Source organism: Dryobates pubescens, chromosome 20, assembly GCF_014839835.1.
Source record: "Dryobates pubescens isolate bDryPub1 chromosome 20, bDryPub1.pri, whole genome shotgun sequence".
Taxonomy (NCBI): domain Eukaryota; kingdom Metazoa; phylum Chordata; class Aves; order Piciformes; family Picidae; genus Dryobates; species Dryobates pubescens.
Genome location: NC_071631.1, coordinates 8357053 through 8376146, shown reverse-complemented (window position 1 = coordinate 8376146; position 19094 = coordinate 8357053). Strand labels below are relative to the sequence as shown.

Sequence of the window (19094 nt, the reverse complement as noted above, 5' to 3'; positions counted from 1 at the left end):
GCTCCTGAGCTCCTGGCAGTGCCCTGCCCAGCTGCCCCTGCCCTGCCCTGCTCTCTTCTCAGAAGACTTGCTGCAAGTTTCAAACTCTTATAAAAGCTGTTCTCCTAGTTCTCGCATTTGGCGGGGCACTGAGCCCTCCAGGGCTTCCTCAAGTCATGACAACACGCTTTTAAACAAGAGATTAAAGCAAGCTCAAAGCACATTAAAAAGTTGACTCTGCCCGGTGTCCATCGTTACCTTTCAGGTATTGCTGCTCTGCGGTTACCTCTGGGGTACCTTAAGACCAGCAGCGGGCTGAAGGCTCCCAGCCCCACCCGGGACTTTGTCCGAGAGCGCCAGAGGAGCACCGGGGCCAGCGGCCGGCGGGCTCGCGGCCGGCGGGCTCCTGGCCGGCGCTGCCCCGCGCGCGCCGCCGCCAGCTGGGGTCAGGGCCGGGGCTCTGAGGCGCGCGGCGGCACACCCACCGCCCGCACACGCGCTGGGAGCCCTCTCGCGACGCGTCACGTGACGCACTCGCGCCCCCGATGGCGGCTGGCGCGGGCAGCGACGCGCGACGCGTCACGTGACGCCGTCCCGGGACGATGAGGTCAGCGGCTGCAAGTCACGTGATCGTTGCCTACGCGCAGTGGGGCCGGGTGCAGATGGCGGACGCTGAGGCCAAGGCGGCTCCGCGGCCTGAGATGCAGCGGCTGGTGGCGGCGCTCCGAGCCCGCCTCTGGCAGCTACAGACGGAGCTGCGCGAGCAGGAGGTGTCAGAGGCTTCGTCTCGGGCTTACTGTCGGGGCTTCTGCCAGGTAGGGGCTAGGCAAAAGTGGGCCGCGGCCCGGGCTGCAGGCCGGGTGCCAGGCGGCAGGGATGGGGCCGAAGCAGGCCCGGGGGCCAGCGGCCAAGGGCTTCCACTCCGGGGACTTCCCCTCGCTCCTTGGGCGATGTCGCGGCGCGGGACTCGAGACGATGTGCGCCACTGCCGAGTGGGGTACGCGCGCGTCGTGCCCGAGGGGTGCTCCTGTGGGCGCTCTGCTGCCAGCCTGTGACCGAGCTCTGTGCGCTAAGGGAGCCGCTCGCTTTTGGGCACTGGCAGTGCCTTGGGCCCGGACGTCTGCTAACGCATGGGGGGTTCTCTGGGGCAGGCGGGCCACACCGCGTTTTCTTAGTGCGGTTTGGCTCGGGTCTTAGACCTCTGCCTGTCTGTTCTTTACTTGTTTCCACATCAGAGCTATGCGTTCCACCTCGGTTGGGATCTGCTGTGGAATAAGCAGAGCTTGCTGGTTTGCAGAGGCCTGCAGTTCACTTAAGTCACTGAACGAGCTTTTGCAGTGCAATGATCTTGTCTGAATACTTGGTTAATGCAATTCAGGCTAAGGATCATCAGTTTCTGAATCTAGCCTCTAGCTTAAGAAGAGCTGAACTTGCTTAAAATTGCAGTGATGGACATAACTTATTCTTAAGTACTTTTTTTCCAGTGGTTGGTTAGATTTTGCTTTCCCCACAGAATCATTTACTGTGAGCCATGAGGTTGAATAATAGATTGCTGGGTTGAACAGAAGTCCCTGTTGGATCTCAAGATACTGTGATTTCTAAAATAAAAAGTTTTACAAGCTGGCTTAACCATATCTCAGATGATACACCTGCTATATTTGAATGCTGAATGGCAAAATTTGATGCTAGATGAGGAAAAAAACCACCTGTTGGTGGCAAGTGATACTGCTCTTCAGTCTTTCATTTCTCATCTCTAGGTTTGGTATTTTGTCATCCCATTCTGGGAGGATGTTTAGATCATGACTTACTGAAACACCACAAGGACTTTCTTTGTTAGGTTTTGAAACACCTTCTTCTCAAACTGTGGGATGCTGCTACTCCTGTATGTCCAAGCTAAGTTTGCTGTTAAGATCTGTGACGTTGTTTCCAGTGGCATTCACTGCATCAGAACATTGAAGCAAGTATTCAGCTAACACTTAGTAGAGATTGTCAAGACGGCTAATATACATAGACATCTAGTTGCCTGGATTGGTTTGGTACAACCAAAGCTTTGGAAGTACTTGATCAATGGGGTTTGATGGAAGACAGTTCTGTTCCCTAAAAAACTCCCAAACCAAACAAACAAGAAAAGCCAAAGCCTGTCCTGCAAAATATGTAGACTTCTTTAGGTGTTTGTGCTGTTACTGAATGTTGGTCTTGTTTTGGAGCACTGATAGATAGTATAGGAAAAAAATCTGTCTTGGGTTGCTTTCATGGGACATTTCTGATTGTCATGACTGTACATCAAGAAATACAGTGGAAAACATGAAGTTGCTGCTCTGTTATGCAGCAGCTTCAGTGGATGTCATGCAGACAAACCACTGTGGTTAGAATTTGATTTTACATCTTGTTTTTTCCTTCTCACTGGGGGGCGTTTGTGACAGCTGCACAAAGCTGGAGTGATAAAACTTGAAAATAACTTGAGGTCTGCCTGTGAGTGGAATTTAAGGGGCTCTGCTTAATTTTGTGTTAACAACTTGGAGGGTGCCACAGGTATGTTCTCATAAGCTTATAAAAATATAGCAGAACATGCCTAAGAAGCAGCAGCTAAATTTAACTGAACTTGAATGTGATCTTGGGAAGTAGCTGTAATGAAGGTAGTTGAAACGTTTTAGGGCAGCCATGGATTTGCCATCCTGTGTGTATATCTGTGTGATGGTCCTGAAAGGTGCTCTGTTGTGCTGTGGAGGTTACCATGGCTTTTGAGACACAAGCAAACCAATTGGAAGCTTTCCTGTACTCTGAGCTGTCTGGATGCTGCGTTTTACTACATGTAAACTTGTGCAGCCATGTGCAGCTTTCCAGTAGCTCTTCCTGGGAGATGCTGGATGGCATAATTTCCATGAAGAGCAGAGGAATAACATTTGTGTCCAGGATAACGTAGCAAAAAGTCTGGAAGCCTAAATGGTGGATTGACTCTGGAACTTTGTATTGTACAAGCCTGAATGCTTTTCCTGTCCACCTTAGGGGAAACATGTTTGTGGAGGAGCTCAATATGTACCCAAACAAAAAGTAGGATTTCTGTGTGAATGTTTGAGGTTGTTATATCATGAGAATGAAGAGCAGTTATCATTGAAGCAGAGGCTGCAGGACATCAGAGCATCCCATCTGCCAATACTTAGCATCTGTTTGTCTCTGGAATTATTAAAGGTGCCAGAGTTGAGGACTACCAATTACAATCAGGTATGTTTCAGAACAGGCAGGAGGTTTGTTTTTTTTAAACAGAGACTTCAAGCTGTAAAGACAGGTCAGACAGCTTGAACATGTTTAAATTAGTTTTGAGCAAAAAATTGATACTTCAGAAGAAATGCAGCTAAGCAGGTATTCCAGCATTGCAGCACAGGAAGAGCTATGCAGTGCTGAGGACCTAGGCTGGTCAGTAGATGAGCCTGGAGGTGAATGTGTGTGGCCTCTGCTTTTCTCACCTATACTCAACTATTAGATGTGTTAGTGTAGTCAAAGGAAGAAGGGTAGGATAAAGTGTTCAGTTAATTAGACTCTAAGGCAGTAATTGTTTATACCCTTGGTACTTGGCTGTTCGTTAAGTGTGGAGATTGTATTTTACTGCCAACTTAAAATTTGTCTAGTCTTTACTTGTGTATAGACTGCCAGGAAATGTCTGTAGTGGACTACTTCATCTTTGATTGCTTGTGAAATAGCAGGAAGGCTTTTAAAAGCCTCTGTAACACAGTTAGTGTGTTTTGTTTATCTGCCAGAACAGGTTGGTTGAATGGTTGTTTTCTTAGAGAAGTGTGGAGATTTATGTTTGATCTATTTCTGTATTCACTATAATGGTAGAGTTACTGTTGGATTTACTAAACAGATGACTTTATGATCGTTATCTCAAAAGTTTACATCTTAACTGCCTTTGAATGTATTTGATGCTTCTAATGCCACATATGATTTGAGTTACATTAGCAAATCCTTTATCAATGTGTTAGAGAAACAGAATGGTTAGTTACTAGTTGTGCATTGCTTCTGCTAATGATCTGTGTTTAAGGATGATTTATGTAGACTTTGAATCTTCTCCACGTGGCTTTCTAACTACTGATATTATGGGGCTTTGGGAGAGTTTGCAACCTTCTTTCATCTAGCAGTTATATTACTGACTTCTAGTGGAATAATCCACCAAACACTCTTGATTGTTTACTGATTCTCAGGTGGTATTTGTTACAGATTTTTCCTATCACATGTGTGGTGGGGTGAAGTTTCCCCTCCTACATTAACTGTGCCAGACCAACTCAGTTAGAAGCAAATGAAGCTGTATTTACAAGCAAAATCTACACTCTATAGTGGAATGCAATGAATATGTACAAAATATGCAGTATTTACAATATTATATGGATATTTACAATTAGCAAACAACACAACCCCCCCTGGTCAAGAGATGAGGGAAAGCTCCCTGCTTCTCCCTCCCTGCCTCCTCTACTCCCAACAGAGAGGAGCAGAGGAGTTAGTTAGGCAAAGCCAGCTGATAAGCAGGTTATCTCTCCCAAGTGAAGCAAAACAGCCAGAGGTCAGAATGTAACTGTGCCTGTAACAGTGCAGGATCAGAAGAGAAGAGAAAAAGGAAGAATTTTTGTGGTACAGCTCATCTTATTCCAGATAGTTACCCAGTAAATTTGTTTAGAATAATCTTTTGTTTTCCTTTTTACACCCAGTAGTGATTTATTTATATTTTTCTACTTCTCTGCTCAAAATCTGCAACTAAATTTTAAAGGCATAGCCTAAAGCCACCACAACATGATTGTGCCAGTCTAGTAGATGTTTTGTTCTCTTCTTTTTTTCATTTTACCCTAGGACTAGTATTGCATAGGTAGATCACTGATACAAGACCAGCTAGTCCACAAGATAGTGTGCAGCTTGCCACTTGCCATGTTGAAGTTAGGTTTTGTCATAGAAGTTTCTGGCTGTTAAGTGACTGGTTTTAGGAAGCTCATTCTAGGGTCTGTTTCAGTAACGAGGACTCCTTACAGTCATCCTCTTATATGATCAGGTGTTTAAGGTGTTAAAATAAATTGGTTGTGTCAGAGTCCCAACCTGAAGTGGAGCAGTTTGAAGCCTTATATGGTCTGATCATCCTTTTAGGACTAATTGATTTGAATTATAGAGTTGGACACTCTGAATTTTGTTTCCATATGGTCTCAGCCTTAAGGACTTCACTAAGCACAGTATTTTTCATTGTTTTTTGTTTTCTTCTCAGTGGGCCTTAATCAAGATTGATACCTTGTTTGGTCTGGGGAGGGTGCAACCTGAGAGGGGGATTGTAACTGGTAAGAACACAAGTATAACTGGTCTGGAGTTGTAGGAGAGCATGCACACAGAGGAGGAATGTTACTTGTGAAACAAGCTGTCAGTAGAGGTAAGGTATCCTTAGCTTAGTGCCCTGCTTGCTCTCGTATTACTTTATAACCTGCAGGAAAATAATGTGGTAGTGTAGAGAACTTTCAAAAAGGTTGGGAGATACTGCTGTAGTCCCTGTGCTGAGTTTTGGAACTTACTCTGATTTCTCTTAAAACTGCTTCTTCAGTTCTGACTCTGGATAATGTAGGATTGCTGTAGTCAAATAACAGACCCTAGGGTAATTTTGCATTTGAAACGTGAATACATGACAATCTGATCTGGGTTTTGTATCCCCTTCTAACGGCTTCAGGTTTTCTGTATGGATAATGCCTATATCTTTAATGTACTAGAGCTGGGATAATGTGCTTGATCTGGAGCATCTTACCTGGTCGTCTTCATTGTCACTAGTAGTAAAAATGCCAATATTATGTGTGTGGTTCTGTCTGTCTGACCGTTGTATAAGAGGAGCCGAGAGCAGAATTTCTCCCTGAACTTTGAAATTAACAGCTCACATTTCTGCTGATTGCATCTAGCTTGCTCCCCAGTGGAAGTTTCAGTACCTTTATCAAGTAATAAATGAAAATGTATTCAAACAACAGGGAGAACTTCTGCTGAGCAGAGAAGCTACCATTTTTAAATCTCCAGGGTAAAAAAAGTTTTGCTTCCAGAATTGTTCCACTGCATATGGTTGACAATGATATTTGGTTTTTGGACAACAGTGTGTTATGAGAGCTTCTAATGATAACTCATTTTCTTTCAGACACTGCTTCAGTATGCTGGCAGTCGGGGTGCATCGGAACATATTTTACCTTTTTTGGAAGTATATCGAATCTCCATCCAAAGCTTTGCTAATGCACGACCTTACTTGACTACAGAATGTGAAGATGTTCTTTTGGTACTTGGCAGGCTAGTGCTGTAAGTTTTAAGTTGGTACATTAATATTTTAGAAAAAAAAAACAAAACAAAACAAAACTGTACTTTAGAAATGAAGGGAGGAGGTGTTGAAATAGTGTGATGCTTAATTTGACAACCGTATGCATTATTTATTACCTAGTAAAATGTCTTCAGTACTTTTTTTTACTTATGCCACAAAATGTTCTTGAGCACTTTGTTAATTTAATGTGAACAAGAGATAAAGCTTTGTTCTTGTTTATTTGGATAATCATGCAGGTATTAGGAAGGCTCTGTTCTTTCTTAAACATTCTGCAAAGTATTTTCTGTAGAAAAAGGTGATTGTGGTGCTCATTAAACAGTAGCTTTAACATTAGACTTTCATGTATGGATTAATAAAAATGTGTCACTTGCTCTGCAGTTGCTGCTTTCAGGTGTCCTGTCACTTGTAAAGCAAGGTAGTTCTAACAAGGATAAACTGGGAGTGTGGACAGTGTCTGGGATAGCAAACCAGAGGAGAGCTATTTAACTGGTGTCCGCAGACACAGCAGTTCTTGGAATAAAAGAGAGAGCTCTTTAGTCCATCGGCTAGGTTGCAGTAGGTAGTTTCTTGAAGTCTGTTGTAAATGCAAAGCAGCTGTTTGTGACTGAAGGGTGGTAGCCTTAAGGCTTTCTCATGCATTGCAGTGTAATCAGTTATTACCTAAGACTGAGAAGGGTAACTTGATGCGCGCTGCTCATCCCTTGCTGGTAAGGTTTCATTCAGGAGCAGGGGGTAAGGATCTAGAACCTTGAATATAAAAATCATCATAGAGTAAGAGGAGTTCTGTATGTTTTTCAAGGTTTGTTTCTTTGTTATCAGTAGCTTACTTGCTTTGTGGTTTGAACTCAAGTGTTCTTTTTGAGAAGTTTGCAGTGAACTCCTTGGTCAAATGCTTTATTATTAATGTACTAACTAGCAATATAAATCAACAGCTCAGAACCAGATATCCCTATGTGATACCTTGAATTTTAGGGGGGGTTGAGTTATGAGAAATGTGTGATCTAGGAGGGAGTTATTTATTTATTTAAAAGCCTGTCAAGAAGGAAAAATATGTAAAGTGAGGAGAAATCTGTCCTATCTTCTTGATATGGAAACTTGGACTTAAACTGCTAAATTGTTTACCTGGTACATACAAGGATATTTTGGGCACAATAGCTTAACTGCTGTTGCAGGGTGTCCCTTTATGGATAGAGTGCTTTCATCTTCTTCATATTGTCATTGGCTTATGTATTCTGCTGTCTCCTACTTGCCACTTTAGAAGTTTGTCTTTCACTGTCTTTGTATGCAGCTCATCCATACCCTATGTATTTTGCCACTGTTGCATATTTGGGGCAGGAATTCCAATTCTGTGTCAAACTTGCATTTCTCCTGAGGAAAAAAATACTCTGCTAGTATGATTTCTTCCATCTTTTGGTGTAAGGAGTTTGTTTGCTGTTGTTCCTTGTGGAGGAGGACAGTAAAGAGGCTAACTTGCTGGAATCTCCCCTGTTGTTCTTATGGTTACATTAGAAAGGAATCTAAAGAATGAGCCAGCAGTGAGGTGGAAGATAAGATGAGATAAATGCGTACCTAACTCAGCTCACTCTCCTTTTTCTTTTACAATAGCAAGAGATTCCAAGGGAGGGAAAGAGAAGTTAGAGCAGGGAGTCAAAGATAAAAGTTAAGCTGTATGATCCTGGTTAGGGATATGAAAGTACACTGTTCCCATGTATCTGTGATTGTGGAGGAGACTGGGTGGGTATCCACAGCTGTTTAACACCCTGTATGTTTTCAGACTTGAACCCTTATGAGAAATTAAATGAGCAGATTCCCATTTTAAAGCAAAAGTGCTTTACTTGACATTAAAATCCATATTCCCTTTCAACATCCCTCCTGGGGAAGAGGAAAGCTCCTCCTGACATCCTCTTTAGCAGCAAAACTTGGTACTCTGTGACTTTCTCTGCTGCCTGATAAGGTCAGGTGTGTGTTCATAGTACATCTGGCAAGACATGGAAACTGTGCCCCCATGACAAACATAAAGCTGATGCAGTGTGAGGAAGGCTTGGAGTGTTTGCTCTTGTAGCTTATGAATTTGGCAAGTGATTGTGGGGAGCAAGGAATGTGTTTCTTGACTGTGGCTGTGTAGGGACATACCTGCTTTGGCCAAGTAGAACTCAAAACTACTTATTCCCGCAAAGCACAACTCATTCCTCTTACCCTCCAATATTACTATACCAAGGGTATTGCCTCTATAGAAGAACTCATAAAGAATTAGTGATTTCTAAGGTGTTTTTCACAGAGATTTGGTTAGCTGAATGTTCACCCAAACTTCTGTGAGTGCATCAGTATGAAAATTTTGCTTCCACCTGAAGCATGGCCCTAAGATGAATAGATTAAAAAGTAGGCAGCTTTTTTTCTAGTTCACATTGTGTTTAGTGGTAACTAATATTTAACTGCTTTCTGCTTTTTTCACTCCTGCTGGGATGGCACAGGTTTGAAAGGCAGTTCACCATTTCTCCATCTTCTAGAAAATGTTTTACACTTTTTCAACTATTAAAAGAGAAAGGATATCCGAGTGTAATCTGGTCTGAGTAGCAAACCTGGATGCAACTGATAAGAGCAGTTGACCTCAAACTTCCTCAGCTGTATCTCACCTACTGGCTTATACCCCCAGAGTCTCACACATAGCTTACAGGAAGAGTGCGCTTGACACGTGAGTGTGTGCTGCTTTGTCTAACAAAGCATTTCTCAGCCTCGCTGACTGATGTAATTTGAGTCACTAACTTGCACTTAACAGTCTGCCATTAAGGACTAGCTCAACTCAAAAAAGGCAGGATAACTCCCAGCTATTCCTTCTGATGGATAATTAGTTACTTCTTTCACTCTAGGAAGCCTGGGATAGAAAAGTTTTCTAATGCAATCTAAGATGAAGTCAATTCTGAAAGCTCTTAAAATTCTGAAAATTTCTGTCTTAGTAGTGAGTGAGGTGCTTACAGAACAATTGGATGCAAACATGTTGATTTTTGTCTAAATTCCTTCCAAAATAAATACAATCTTCTTTTAGACCTCTCCTAAAAAGTATTTTGAAGTGAAGTGTTTGAAATAAATGGGTTTTATGATAATGGAAGTGTTCAAGCACCTGTTAGAGTTCATTTCCAGAAACTGATTAAGGTTTGGAACTGAGTTTTGTGTGGATAGGTATTGTGGTGGTACTAGCAGAGTAGTGTAGAAAGGTGTGACTTCATGAGCTGATTTTGATATTTTGGTTTGCAGTCTTAGCCATGATACCTAAATTATGTTTAGTTGCATTAGAGTCAAGGAGGAAATGGGCTTTCGTGGATACAGCTGTGTTTTGAAGTATTGTATAAGGACCAAAAGAAAGAATTAAGCTAAACAGCCATTTCTCCCCCTTGTCAGTTGGGAAGGCTGACTAGTGCTCATATAGCCCTGTGTTTGACTCAGTTCTTACGACAAAAGCCTAAATTCCAATTAATTTTCTGCCAAGGGAATTGTAATTAGACCATCCTGAATACTTGCAGTTGTGCTGTAAGTTGTTCTATGTGGTGGCTGTGGACCCAGAGTTCCAGATTTCTCATGGAGTGATTATCAAACTGGAGTGCTTGGTCTTGTGGTCCTGAGGAAGGCTTAAGGACTTGCAGCAAAAGAATTTCCAGTTGTTGATTCAGCTGAGTCCTGTGCTACAACAGGCATAAATTCAGCCCTCTTGCCAGCATGGACATCTCACTCTGCACACACAAGGCTTTGAAATTCTAATTTCAGGTGATTGTTTTAACTTTCCAAGCAGCACTGCAAGGGTTAAACACAGAGAAATTGTTTGCAAAAACTTGCCTTGCCATTTTGTTTGACCCTGATATTTTACTGAAACTATACCAGATATGTGAAAAAGGAATATTCTAGAGAAAGTATTTCCAGGAATTAAGAGAGGATTGATTTAAAGCATTGAGGATTGATTAAAGGTAGGATTGATTGACCTTAAGTTTGATGGTGAGTGTGTGTATCAAAAGACATTTCCCAAGCACACTGACCACGAAGTTTGCAAATGCTTTATTTGATGAAATGTCTCTGTATGGCATGCATGGAAATTTATGGAAATTTGGCACATTTGGATATTTTTGGTGTGCACTGGGTGTGTTTTTTTTTCACGTGTTTTGTTTTGGGTGGCTTGGTTTGTGGGGTGGTTGGGTGTTTTTTGTTTGTTTGGGGGGAGCAGGGGGTTTGTGTTTGGTTTTTGTGTTGTTGTTGGGGTGTTTTTTTCCTAATGTTAAAGTACAGTTCAGCTGCTGTGTGACTTTGTGAAATTGTTTGGTTTGGATAGTGTTGTAGCAGTCACCTTGGTCTAGACATCTGGAATGGTGAATTAACTTGTGTTGCCAAGCTTTAGTACAAGGGAGAAGCAAGTCTTAATTGGTTTGTAACACAGACCTCAGTAGCTGGAGGATCTGACATTGCTGTTGCCCTCTTTCTCATGGGCATAGTTACGACTGAGATTCTAGAGCCTGCTGATGGGAATAATTACAGAGTGACAGTGAGGAAGCTGTTGTGTTTTCGACCTAATTTATCAGAAGTCAGGAGGAAGGGGGAAAGGAAATTACTCTTTTTAGATACTAAGCAGTTTTGAAACTTAGGTTTGCTTTATGGTCATCTCTTCCTGTTCCCCTTCCTTAATGTCAGCTCTTCTGTCCATGGTTAGACTGAATATGTTGTCTATTTAATATTTGGGAGTGAAGGTTTTGAAGGAAAAATAGGAACTAACTAACAGCTTATAGGTACAGCTTACAGTAATTATTCAGAGCATTTATTGTATGTGGAGTCCTAAGCTAGCTTTCTTGCCTTATGCTGTCATGATTTCATGAGAATTCTGTATATAAATGTTGGGAACCTCTAGACAGTGCACAGTTAACACATTTAGTTTGATTTGGTCAAATCATTCTGTGCAGCTTTGGGGTTTAGGTAATTCTTATGTCCCACCAAAGCTTTGATAGCCCTTATCTGAGCACAGGCAGCAGTCCAGCTCTTGTTTGTGTCTTTCAGAAAACAGTGATTCTTGTTCTGCAAGGCTTTTCTCTGAGATGAGATGGATGTGCTGAACACATGCAGTTGTTTCCTTTTTGTTTCTGAAAAGGAATAGCATTGACCTGATAGTCCAAATGAGGGAAATACCAAGTGGGTCTTGATTTCCCCCTCCTGTGTTTGGAATCTGAATGGATGTATGCCATGTATAGGTCTCAGACTTGCTGAGTGTTTCAGAGGTGTTAATAGTTTCTGAGCTTTCCTGAATTTTCAGTTGGAAAACCTGATACACAAGCAGAGGTTCACATGCCACTGTGATGAGGCTGACTCATGAGCTTTTGAGCTTGTTGCAGTTTCAGCTATAGATATTTGAATGCTCCTTTTCACAGACTGCATTGGGTTGGAAGGGACCCTCAAAGGTCATCTTGTCCAGTCCTCCTGCAGTCAGCAGGGACACATCCAACTATATCAGGCTGCTCAGGGCCACATCTGGTCTGATCTTCAATGTCTTCAGGGATGGGGCCTCCACCACATCCCTGGGCAACCTGTTCCAGTGCCTCCTCACCCTCACTGTGCAGAATGTCCTCCTGATGTCCAACCTAAATCTGCCCTGCTCTAGTTTCAAACCATTGGCCCTTGTCCTGTCCCTACAGGCCCTTCTGAACAGTCTCTCCCCAGCCTACCTTGAGGTACCTTTCAGACATTGAAATGCAGCTCTAAGATCTCCATGGATCCTTCTTTCCAGGCTGAACAGCCCTAATTCTTTCAGTCTGTCTTCATAGGAGAGGTGCTCTAGCACTCCTGTCATCATCTTCCACCTCCATCCCTACCATGATATCAGAGACTCATAAGGGGCTTTTAGGAATCTACTCTGTGGGTCCATTTCTGTGCTGATGCACCTCTTGATGCAGCTTCTCAGCCTGTTGCTTTTAGAGTGCAGTTAGGGTTCTGTTCCTAGGTCCTTTTCTGTGCTGTTGCATAGGTTGTCTTCCATCCAGCTGTTCTTTAGTTTTAATTTCTTACATATGCCAGCACTGAAACTTCAAGTTAGGTAAAACCCTTTGATTCTCATGCCAGGCAAAGAGACCATGCTGGGGTCCAGTGATTTTTATTCAGACTGGGTAATGGGATTCCTTTGTGAGAGGAAAGAGCAGAGGTTCTGTAGTGCAACATTCCTGAGCCATGTTGAAGAAAGATCTTGGATTATGAGAGTAATTGCAGCCTTATCCTAGCAAGATTAATGATAGTGAAAATGAACACTTTCCATAGGGTGCCTCGCACCTGAGTCTGGGTCCATTTGTGGCCTTTAACTGATTTGTGCAAACATGTTTCAATGTTACTGTCATTTCTTATCTGAATGCTAAATAATATGTTCCACAAAGGCTATTTAATGTAAGAACAGAATATGTTCAGGTACCTTGCTTACTTGCCTCTTGCTTTTCCAGGAGTTGTTTTGAGCTACTGCTTTCAATTCCTGAAAGTGAATTGCCACATGAGGTATGGTTAGGATTCCATCAGTCCCTCCAGGTAAGTGTTCTGAATTTGTTTTCCAGTCTCTCTCTTTTCTTTTTTCTTCTGAGGGGGTGTGTTTGGTTTGTTCTCCTCTGAATTCCACCTGTCCTGCAGCAAGAGACTTAACTGCAGTGACTCTATCAACAGCCTTAGACACAGTCAATGGCAACTGCAGCAAGAAACCCCACACACAGTCCTGATCTGTCTAATGGTTTGTGTGGTAAGGTCTGTGTGTGAGGGACCGAGTTGGATGCAGTGATGTAACAGCTCTGAACTGTTACTTTGAAGATGAGTAAAAAAGGTTTTGTGGAGATCTGAGTGGCAAGTTACCTGATCTGAGAGGGGGTGAAAATAGTAGGACAGATCTTTAGTCCAGATGGTTCATGGAAGAGTGTCTTCTGAGGTGGTGCTGAAACAGGCTCATAATTCTGCTGCTTCTGTGCTCAAAGGAAGGTGGCTGGTGTAGAGATGTACGAGGAAGAGGTGGTTTCAAGGTTTTAGTCGGGAGGGTAGTCCCTAGCTGTCTGCAAAGAATTGTGTTCCTCGTGGAGCTGGAAGGCAGGAGGGGTAATTTTGCTGCATTTATGCTGATAGACCCTTCAAGGACCAGGGACTGATCTGCTGTTGCTGTTTCCTGTTCTGGGTTTTAGTGTGGCTGATGTAGTTGGAAAGCACTCTCAGTTATGAGTTACTGAAGTGAAGACTTTGTTAGCAAGTAGTTGGAAGTGAGTGAACTTGGTCCCTGCTGCTGTACTCATGCAGACTTTATCACAAGACCTCATAGCCCTGTGACTGGGGATTTTCTCAGTCCCTGGGACTGAGGGCTGGCTGCTGCTACCATAGGTCTGAGGATGAAGATGTAGAGGTTCTGAAGGAGCTTCTACTTTTGTTACACCTGGAGTAAGGGATATGGCAGGTGTAGAAACTCTTTATTAGATAAACCCAGTGCTTTAAACTGGGAGAAACAGGCTAATGGTACTTAGTAATCCTGCTAATAATGGAAGGGACAGAGGTGGTTTTTGACTGGTGACTTCAGGTGTGAATTTAAAAGCTGTGTAGATGTGGTACTGAGGGTTGTGGTTTAGTGGTAACCTGTCAGTGTTAGGTTGATGGTTAGACCTAAAGGTCTCTTCCAACCAAAACAATCCCTGATTCTATACTATAGCACATGCTTCAGATTTATGTGAATGTGCATATTCCTTTCCTCACAGGAGTGGCAGGTGGGACAGATGAGGAATATAACTCCAGCTTTTGAGACTCTATAGTAGTTGCTGATTGCTTTAAATTGACAGGAAATCCCAGTGTCATCAGGAAACTTTCAAAGACTGTATTTTCTCTTTAACTTTGTCTACAGGCTCTTCCTATATTATGCTTTCCTCACTTTATCTAGGATGAAATGCTTTGTGTCCCTCTCTCTTTAGAACCTGTTCATGGTGTTAGCCTAACTGAGATCTATATACTTAAATTTTGCATTAGAGTTCTTCCAAGACTTTTGAAGTACTCATAGTAGATTTTCATGCATATTTCCATGAATATTCACTTTATATTCTTCAGCAGGTCCACTAAGGAAAGATTCAGCTAAGCATCTAGAATAGAAGTGGAGTGTATTGTCAGAAGCTGGTTCCTTGTACTACATGTCTTGGGGAATTTTGTGTTTGGTATTTCAGTGTTGATACCCTGAATCTCAAACACAGCTGACTTCCTGAGTGAATGGACTCACCTTCCGAGGTTCTTCCAGCCATTAATGCTGAAATGTGAATGATTCTCATAACTGAACTGGCCTTTGCCAGCTCTGTGCTGCGTCCTCAAGCCCTTCAGATTGGGGAAGAGTTGCTGTTGGAAAGCAATAGATGCCATAATCTGAGGGACAGCAGTCTTCAGTAGCAGTACCTCACCCTTAGCCACGTTGTATGGGGTTTTTTGTTTGGTTGGGGTTTTTTTGCCAGCTGTGTTACTCTGTCGGAGGCAGCAGAGGAATGGTCTGTTCATTCTCTGAGGCAGTGGCTCTTTAGAACATGCAGCTCACTAGTGGAGGGACTTGGGTTAAGTATCACTAAGAAACAAGGAATCTCAGGTAGTGTAAGGTGCCGTTGCCAACTCTGCTTGTGTGGTCTTGGGTGCTTGATTGGCATATGCTTGCTGGAGCTGGGATGGGTATCACCCTGGCCTGTCAACAGAGAGGCTGAGTTCATACAAGCAGGAGCTGGTGTTTCTCTTCCTTTGCCGTTCAGAACTCTGCAGAGCTGAAAATCTTGTTTGAAGTTCAGTCTTCACTGAGAAATATCTTGGAAGTGCTGGGACTGCTGCCTGGCTGATACTGCTCTATGTGATACTACTGAGAGCTCTCTGTGGTTTCCTAACTCTGTCTCTTGCAGTGCTGCAGTACACTTAAGTAAAGTACTGGTGATTTAAGGGATGATTATTGGGGGTTTTGTCTCATGTTTCTTAAACTGCTTTTCACCAGTAAGAGCTGGGCATGTCTGAGGAATATGATTTTACTCAAATGATGCCAGGAAATAAATTCTCAAGATTCACAGTAAAATTGTAAAGTTTTTATTAATGCTTTGTTGAAGATTTCTGAAGAATCTGAGCATTTAAATAGTATGCCCAAAGGAAATGTAGGGTGATTAACAATGATCTTCCCATGACAAGAACTCTTCTGATTCAGCAATTGTTTCTCTTGTTTGTCCTTTCTCCTATTGCAAGTTCTGGCTGTGAGGAACATGGCACTTCTTGTCTTTATCTGACACAGACTGGCTGGAAGGGCTTCAGTGGTCAGTTCTACCTCTTTCCAAGGCACAGCAAGTGCTGAAAGCCTTCACAGTGCTGTAGATCAATAAAGCTTGTTGAGTTCAGGCTTCCAAGTGAAATTCCAAGCCATGGGCTGTTAAATGCTGATGTGTTTTTGAACTCAGTCTTTGAGCTAATCTGCTCTTCAGGCTGATTGAGATGGAAGCTGTAATGCCAGTCTGTGGGAGGGGAATGCACAAAGGATGCTCTGCCAAGCTATTGTTTTGAGAAGATTTATTGCATGTTGCCATGCAGTTGAGAAATGTCAAAAGCAGAGGCTGTCAAAAAGGGCTTGTATTTATTTTGTAGTATCCCTTCTGCCTCTACACCTGTAATTGAGTTCTAAATCACCCAGGTTTGAGGATGAAATCATATCAAAAGAGCTCCTTTATGGTCATAACTGTCACTTCTGGAAACTCTGGCCTGTGGCTGCATACTTCAGAGATAAAAATTCAGATCAGCTTGTTATTTTCCACTGGCATTTTTAAAACTGTCCAAGGGCTGTAACTTGAGCATCTTGTGTCAGCAGCACTGCCTGAAGTCTGTCATCCATTTACCTGATTACACTGATGTGCCTTTTAGCTGTGTGTGAAGCAGGGAACTGCTTTAGTTTTTAAAACCAAACAAAAAAAATAAAATCCTACTCCTCTTCTGATGAGTTTGGTTTCCTGATCCAGCTTGCACAGGAAGGAAAGGCTTGAGAGGAGGAATAGGTGTGTGAGCATAAGGATTGTTTTAAGTAGTGTTTTCAAATGCTTAATTACAGCCTGAAACCTTTGTGGTTTGTAGCTCATGTCTTGGTCTCTGTCAGTTAAGAACAGTCTGAGCCCTGGTTAAGTCCCTTTCATCTTCAGGGTGTGGCTGTGACAGCAAATTTATTTTGTTTTGCTCTGATCTTGTGAGTGATGTTTCATCCTGAAGGACAGAAGTCAGTCATTGTAAGCATCATCTAGGCCAGGATGCTGGTGGCCATCTTGGGTGCCTAGGCACACTGCTGGCTCATATTCAGCTAGCTGTCACCCAACACACTCAGGTCCTTTTCTGACAGCAGCTTTCCAGCACTCTGCCCCAAGCCTGGAGCATTGATGGTGTTTTTGTGAGCCAAATGCAGGACCCAGCACTTGGCCTTGTTGAACCTCATACAACTGACTTTGGCCCATGAATCCAGCCTGGTCAGATCCCTTTGTAGACCCTTCCTACTGTCAGCAGATCAACACTGCCACCCAGTTTGATTTCATCTGCAAGCTTACTTGAGGGTGTCTCAGTCCCCTTATCCAGATCATTGATAAAGACATTAAAGAGAACTGGCCCCAAAACTGAGAACTGAGCCCTGGGAGACACTACCTGTGACTGGCCACCAGCTGCATTTAACTCCATTCCCCACCACACTTTGGGCCCAGCCATCAGCCAGCTTTTAACCCAGTGAAAAGTCCACTCATCCAAATTTCTGCAGGAGGATGCTGAGGGAGGCTGTCAAAGGCTTTACTGAAGATCAGGTAAACAACAGCCACAGCCTTTCCCTCATCCTCTTCAGTCCTCTGGTACTTATTGCCCCATCCTGTTCTCATTTTCCTTGGCCTTCCTTTTGTCTTCAGTCTTACATTTTCCTCAACAAAGTGGAGAAAAGGAGATGGATGTTCATGTCCTTCAGGCTCCTACAGTCTCGTGTCTACTCTGGCTGTGCAGTGTCATTGGTGTTGAGGTGTGTGAGCAGCAAGTTGTTGATAGACTGAGGGTGAACCTCAGCAACTTCTCTGAAATACCCTGGATCCAAGTCCCTGGGAGGCACCAAGCCTTGTGAGCCATAAAGTCTGAGGAGCAGCGAAGGTGCTGGATGCTTACCCAGGATTTTAACAATGACAGCTTATTTTGTTTCCTTACTTGTTTCCCCTCTTGGCTCTTACATTGAAGGGGTAATAGCTGCTGACAGCTGGAAATGCTGTTAGTCAGGACATGGTGCTACTTTGTCCTGACTGGTATAGGAAGATTAGCCAGTTTGGAGTACATTAATCCCAGTTTCTAGAATCAGGAACACATTCTGTGCTGTTTGTCAGCTTACGTGGACACATCAAAATACACCTTCTTTTTCCTTGACTTCCCTGTGTTTCTTGTGGCCTACTGAACTCCTGCACTGCAGAGCACCACTTTATCATAAAATCAACCAGGTTGGAAGAGACCCCCAAGATCATCCAGTCCAACCTATCACTCAGCCCTGTCCAATCAACTAGACCATAGCACTAAGTGCCTCATCCAGTCTTTTCTTGAAGATCATCAGGGATGGTGACACCACCTCCCCGGGCAGCCCATTCCAATGGCAAATCACTCTCTCTGTGAAGAACTTCTTCCTAATATCCAGCCTGAACCTCCCCTGACACAACTTGAGACTCTGTCTCCTCGTTCTGTTGCTGGTTGGCTGGGAGAACAGACTGACCCCCACCTGGCTACAACCTCCCTTCAGGTAGCTGTAGACTACCTCCCCTGAGCCTCCTCTTCAGGCTGAACAACCCCAGCTCCCTCAGCCTCTCCTCACAGGGCTTGTGTTCCAGGCCCCTCACCAGTTTCATCACCTTTCTCTGGACATGTTCCAGTACCTCAACATCTCTCTTGGATTGAGGGGCCCAGAACTGGGCTTATCTTGCTTATCCTCTAAAATTTCACAGTCTATTGTGTGCTGGATGAGCAAGACAGAAGGTGGTTGCTGTAAGGAGCATTGTAGGAGTATCTGCATCTTTCTGTGGTCCCCTATTGATTGCTGGAATCTTCACTTGGTATTTGCTGGGATGTTCTGAACTTGCCTGAGTTCTCAGTTTAGTGCAAGAATGCCCTGAAAGCACCTGGATGCATAGAGTCCTCAAAGAGTCCCATAGGCTTAGGCTGATGTCTGGAGACTGACAGAGTACCCAGGGGATGACTGGGTCAGTTTGTTGGTGCTAGGAAATTCTGCAGGGTGATGTTTGAAGTGTGCAAGGCACCCTAGATCAGTTTTCCTTCTAGGAATATTAAGTGCTGGAATCAGTTTCCAGTTGCTTTCTTTTCTGCATTAGACTCCAGACTTCTTTCCATGTTTAAGTCTTCTTTTGTTTCTCTCCTTCACTCCTCAGGTTTTCAGAATTAAAAGCCACAGGACCTTGGTCACTCTGAGTGTTGTGCTGTGTGTGCAGGTTTGGAGGGTGTCTAGGTCAGCTTCCAGAGCATCCAGACTGTCAGGATAGAAAATCCCTGGGTCCTTGAGTAAACTCACTGGACATGGAGTAGTTGGTAAGGAAATGGTGTGTCAGTGTCCAGTGGAAGGATGTTTCCAGCTTACTAAGGGAAATTATTCACGGTCCAGCTTGGTCTGGACCATGAGTTTCTCAGCTGTGTATATTGTGCTCTGCTTTCTCTTTCCTAAGTCCACTGAGACTTCTTGCGTCTCTAACCACCAGGAAACCTGCATCTTCATGTGACCCCAGCCTCACTCTTGGTAAATGAGAGTCCTTTCTGACCC

General features: G+C 43.5%; 1 protein-coding gene across 2 annotated transcripts in view; it reads left to right on the top strand.

The window, feature by feature from the left end:
- The first annotated feature begins 627 nt into the window (after positions 1–627).
- Positions 628–19094, top strand: part of RLF (RLF zinc finger) — a 38977-nt gene continuing 20510 nt past the window's right edge. The window contains exons 1-3 of one of the 2 annotated variants that reach the window (XM_009911516.2): positions 628–794; positions 6122–6276; positions 12751–12832. In XM_009911516.2, coding sequence (XP_009909818.2) covers positions 642–794; positions 6122–6276; positions 12751–12832 — 390 coding nt within the window. In that variant the 5' untranslated portion in view covers positions 628–641. Of the gene's footprint in view, positions 795–6121; positions 6277–12750; positions 12833–18708; positions 18866–19094 lie in introns of those variants that run through there. The other variant, XM_054171134.1, reaches the window with a different exon arrangement.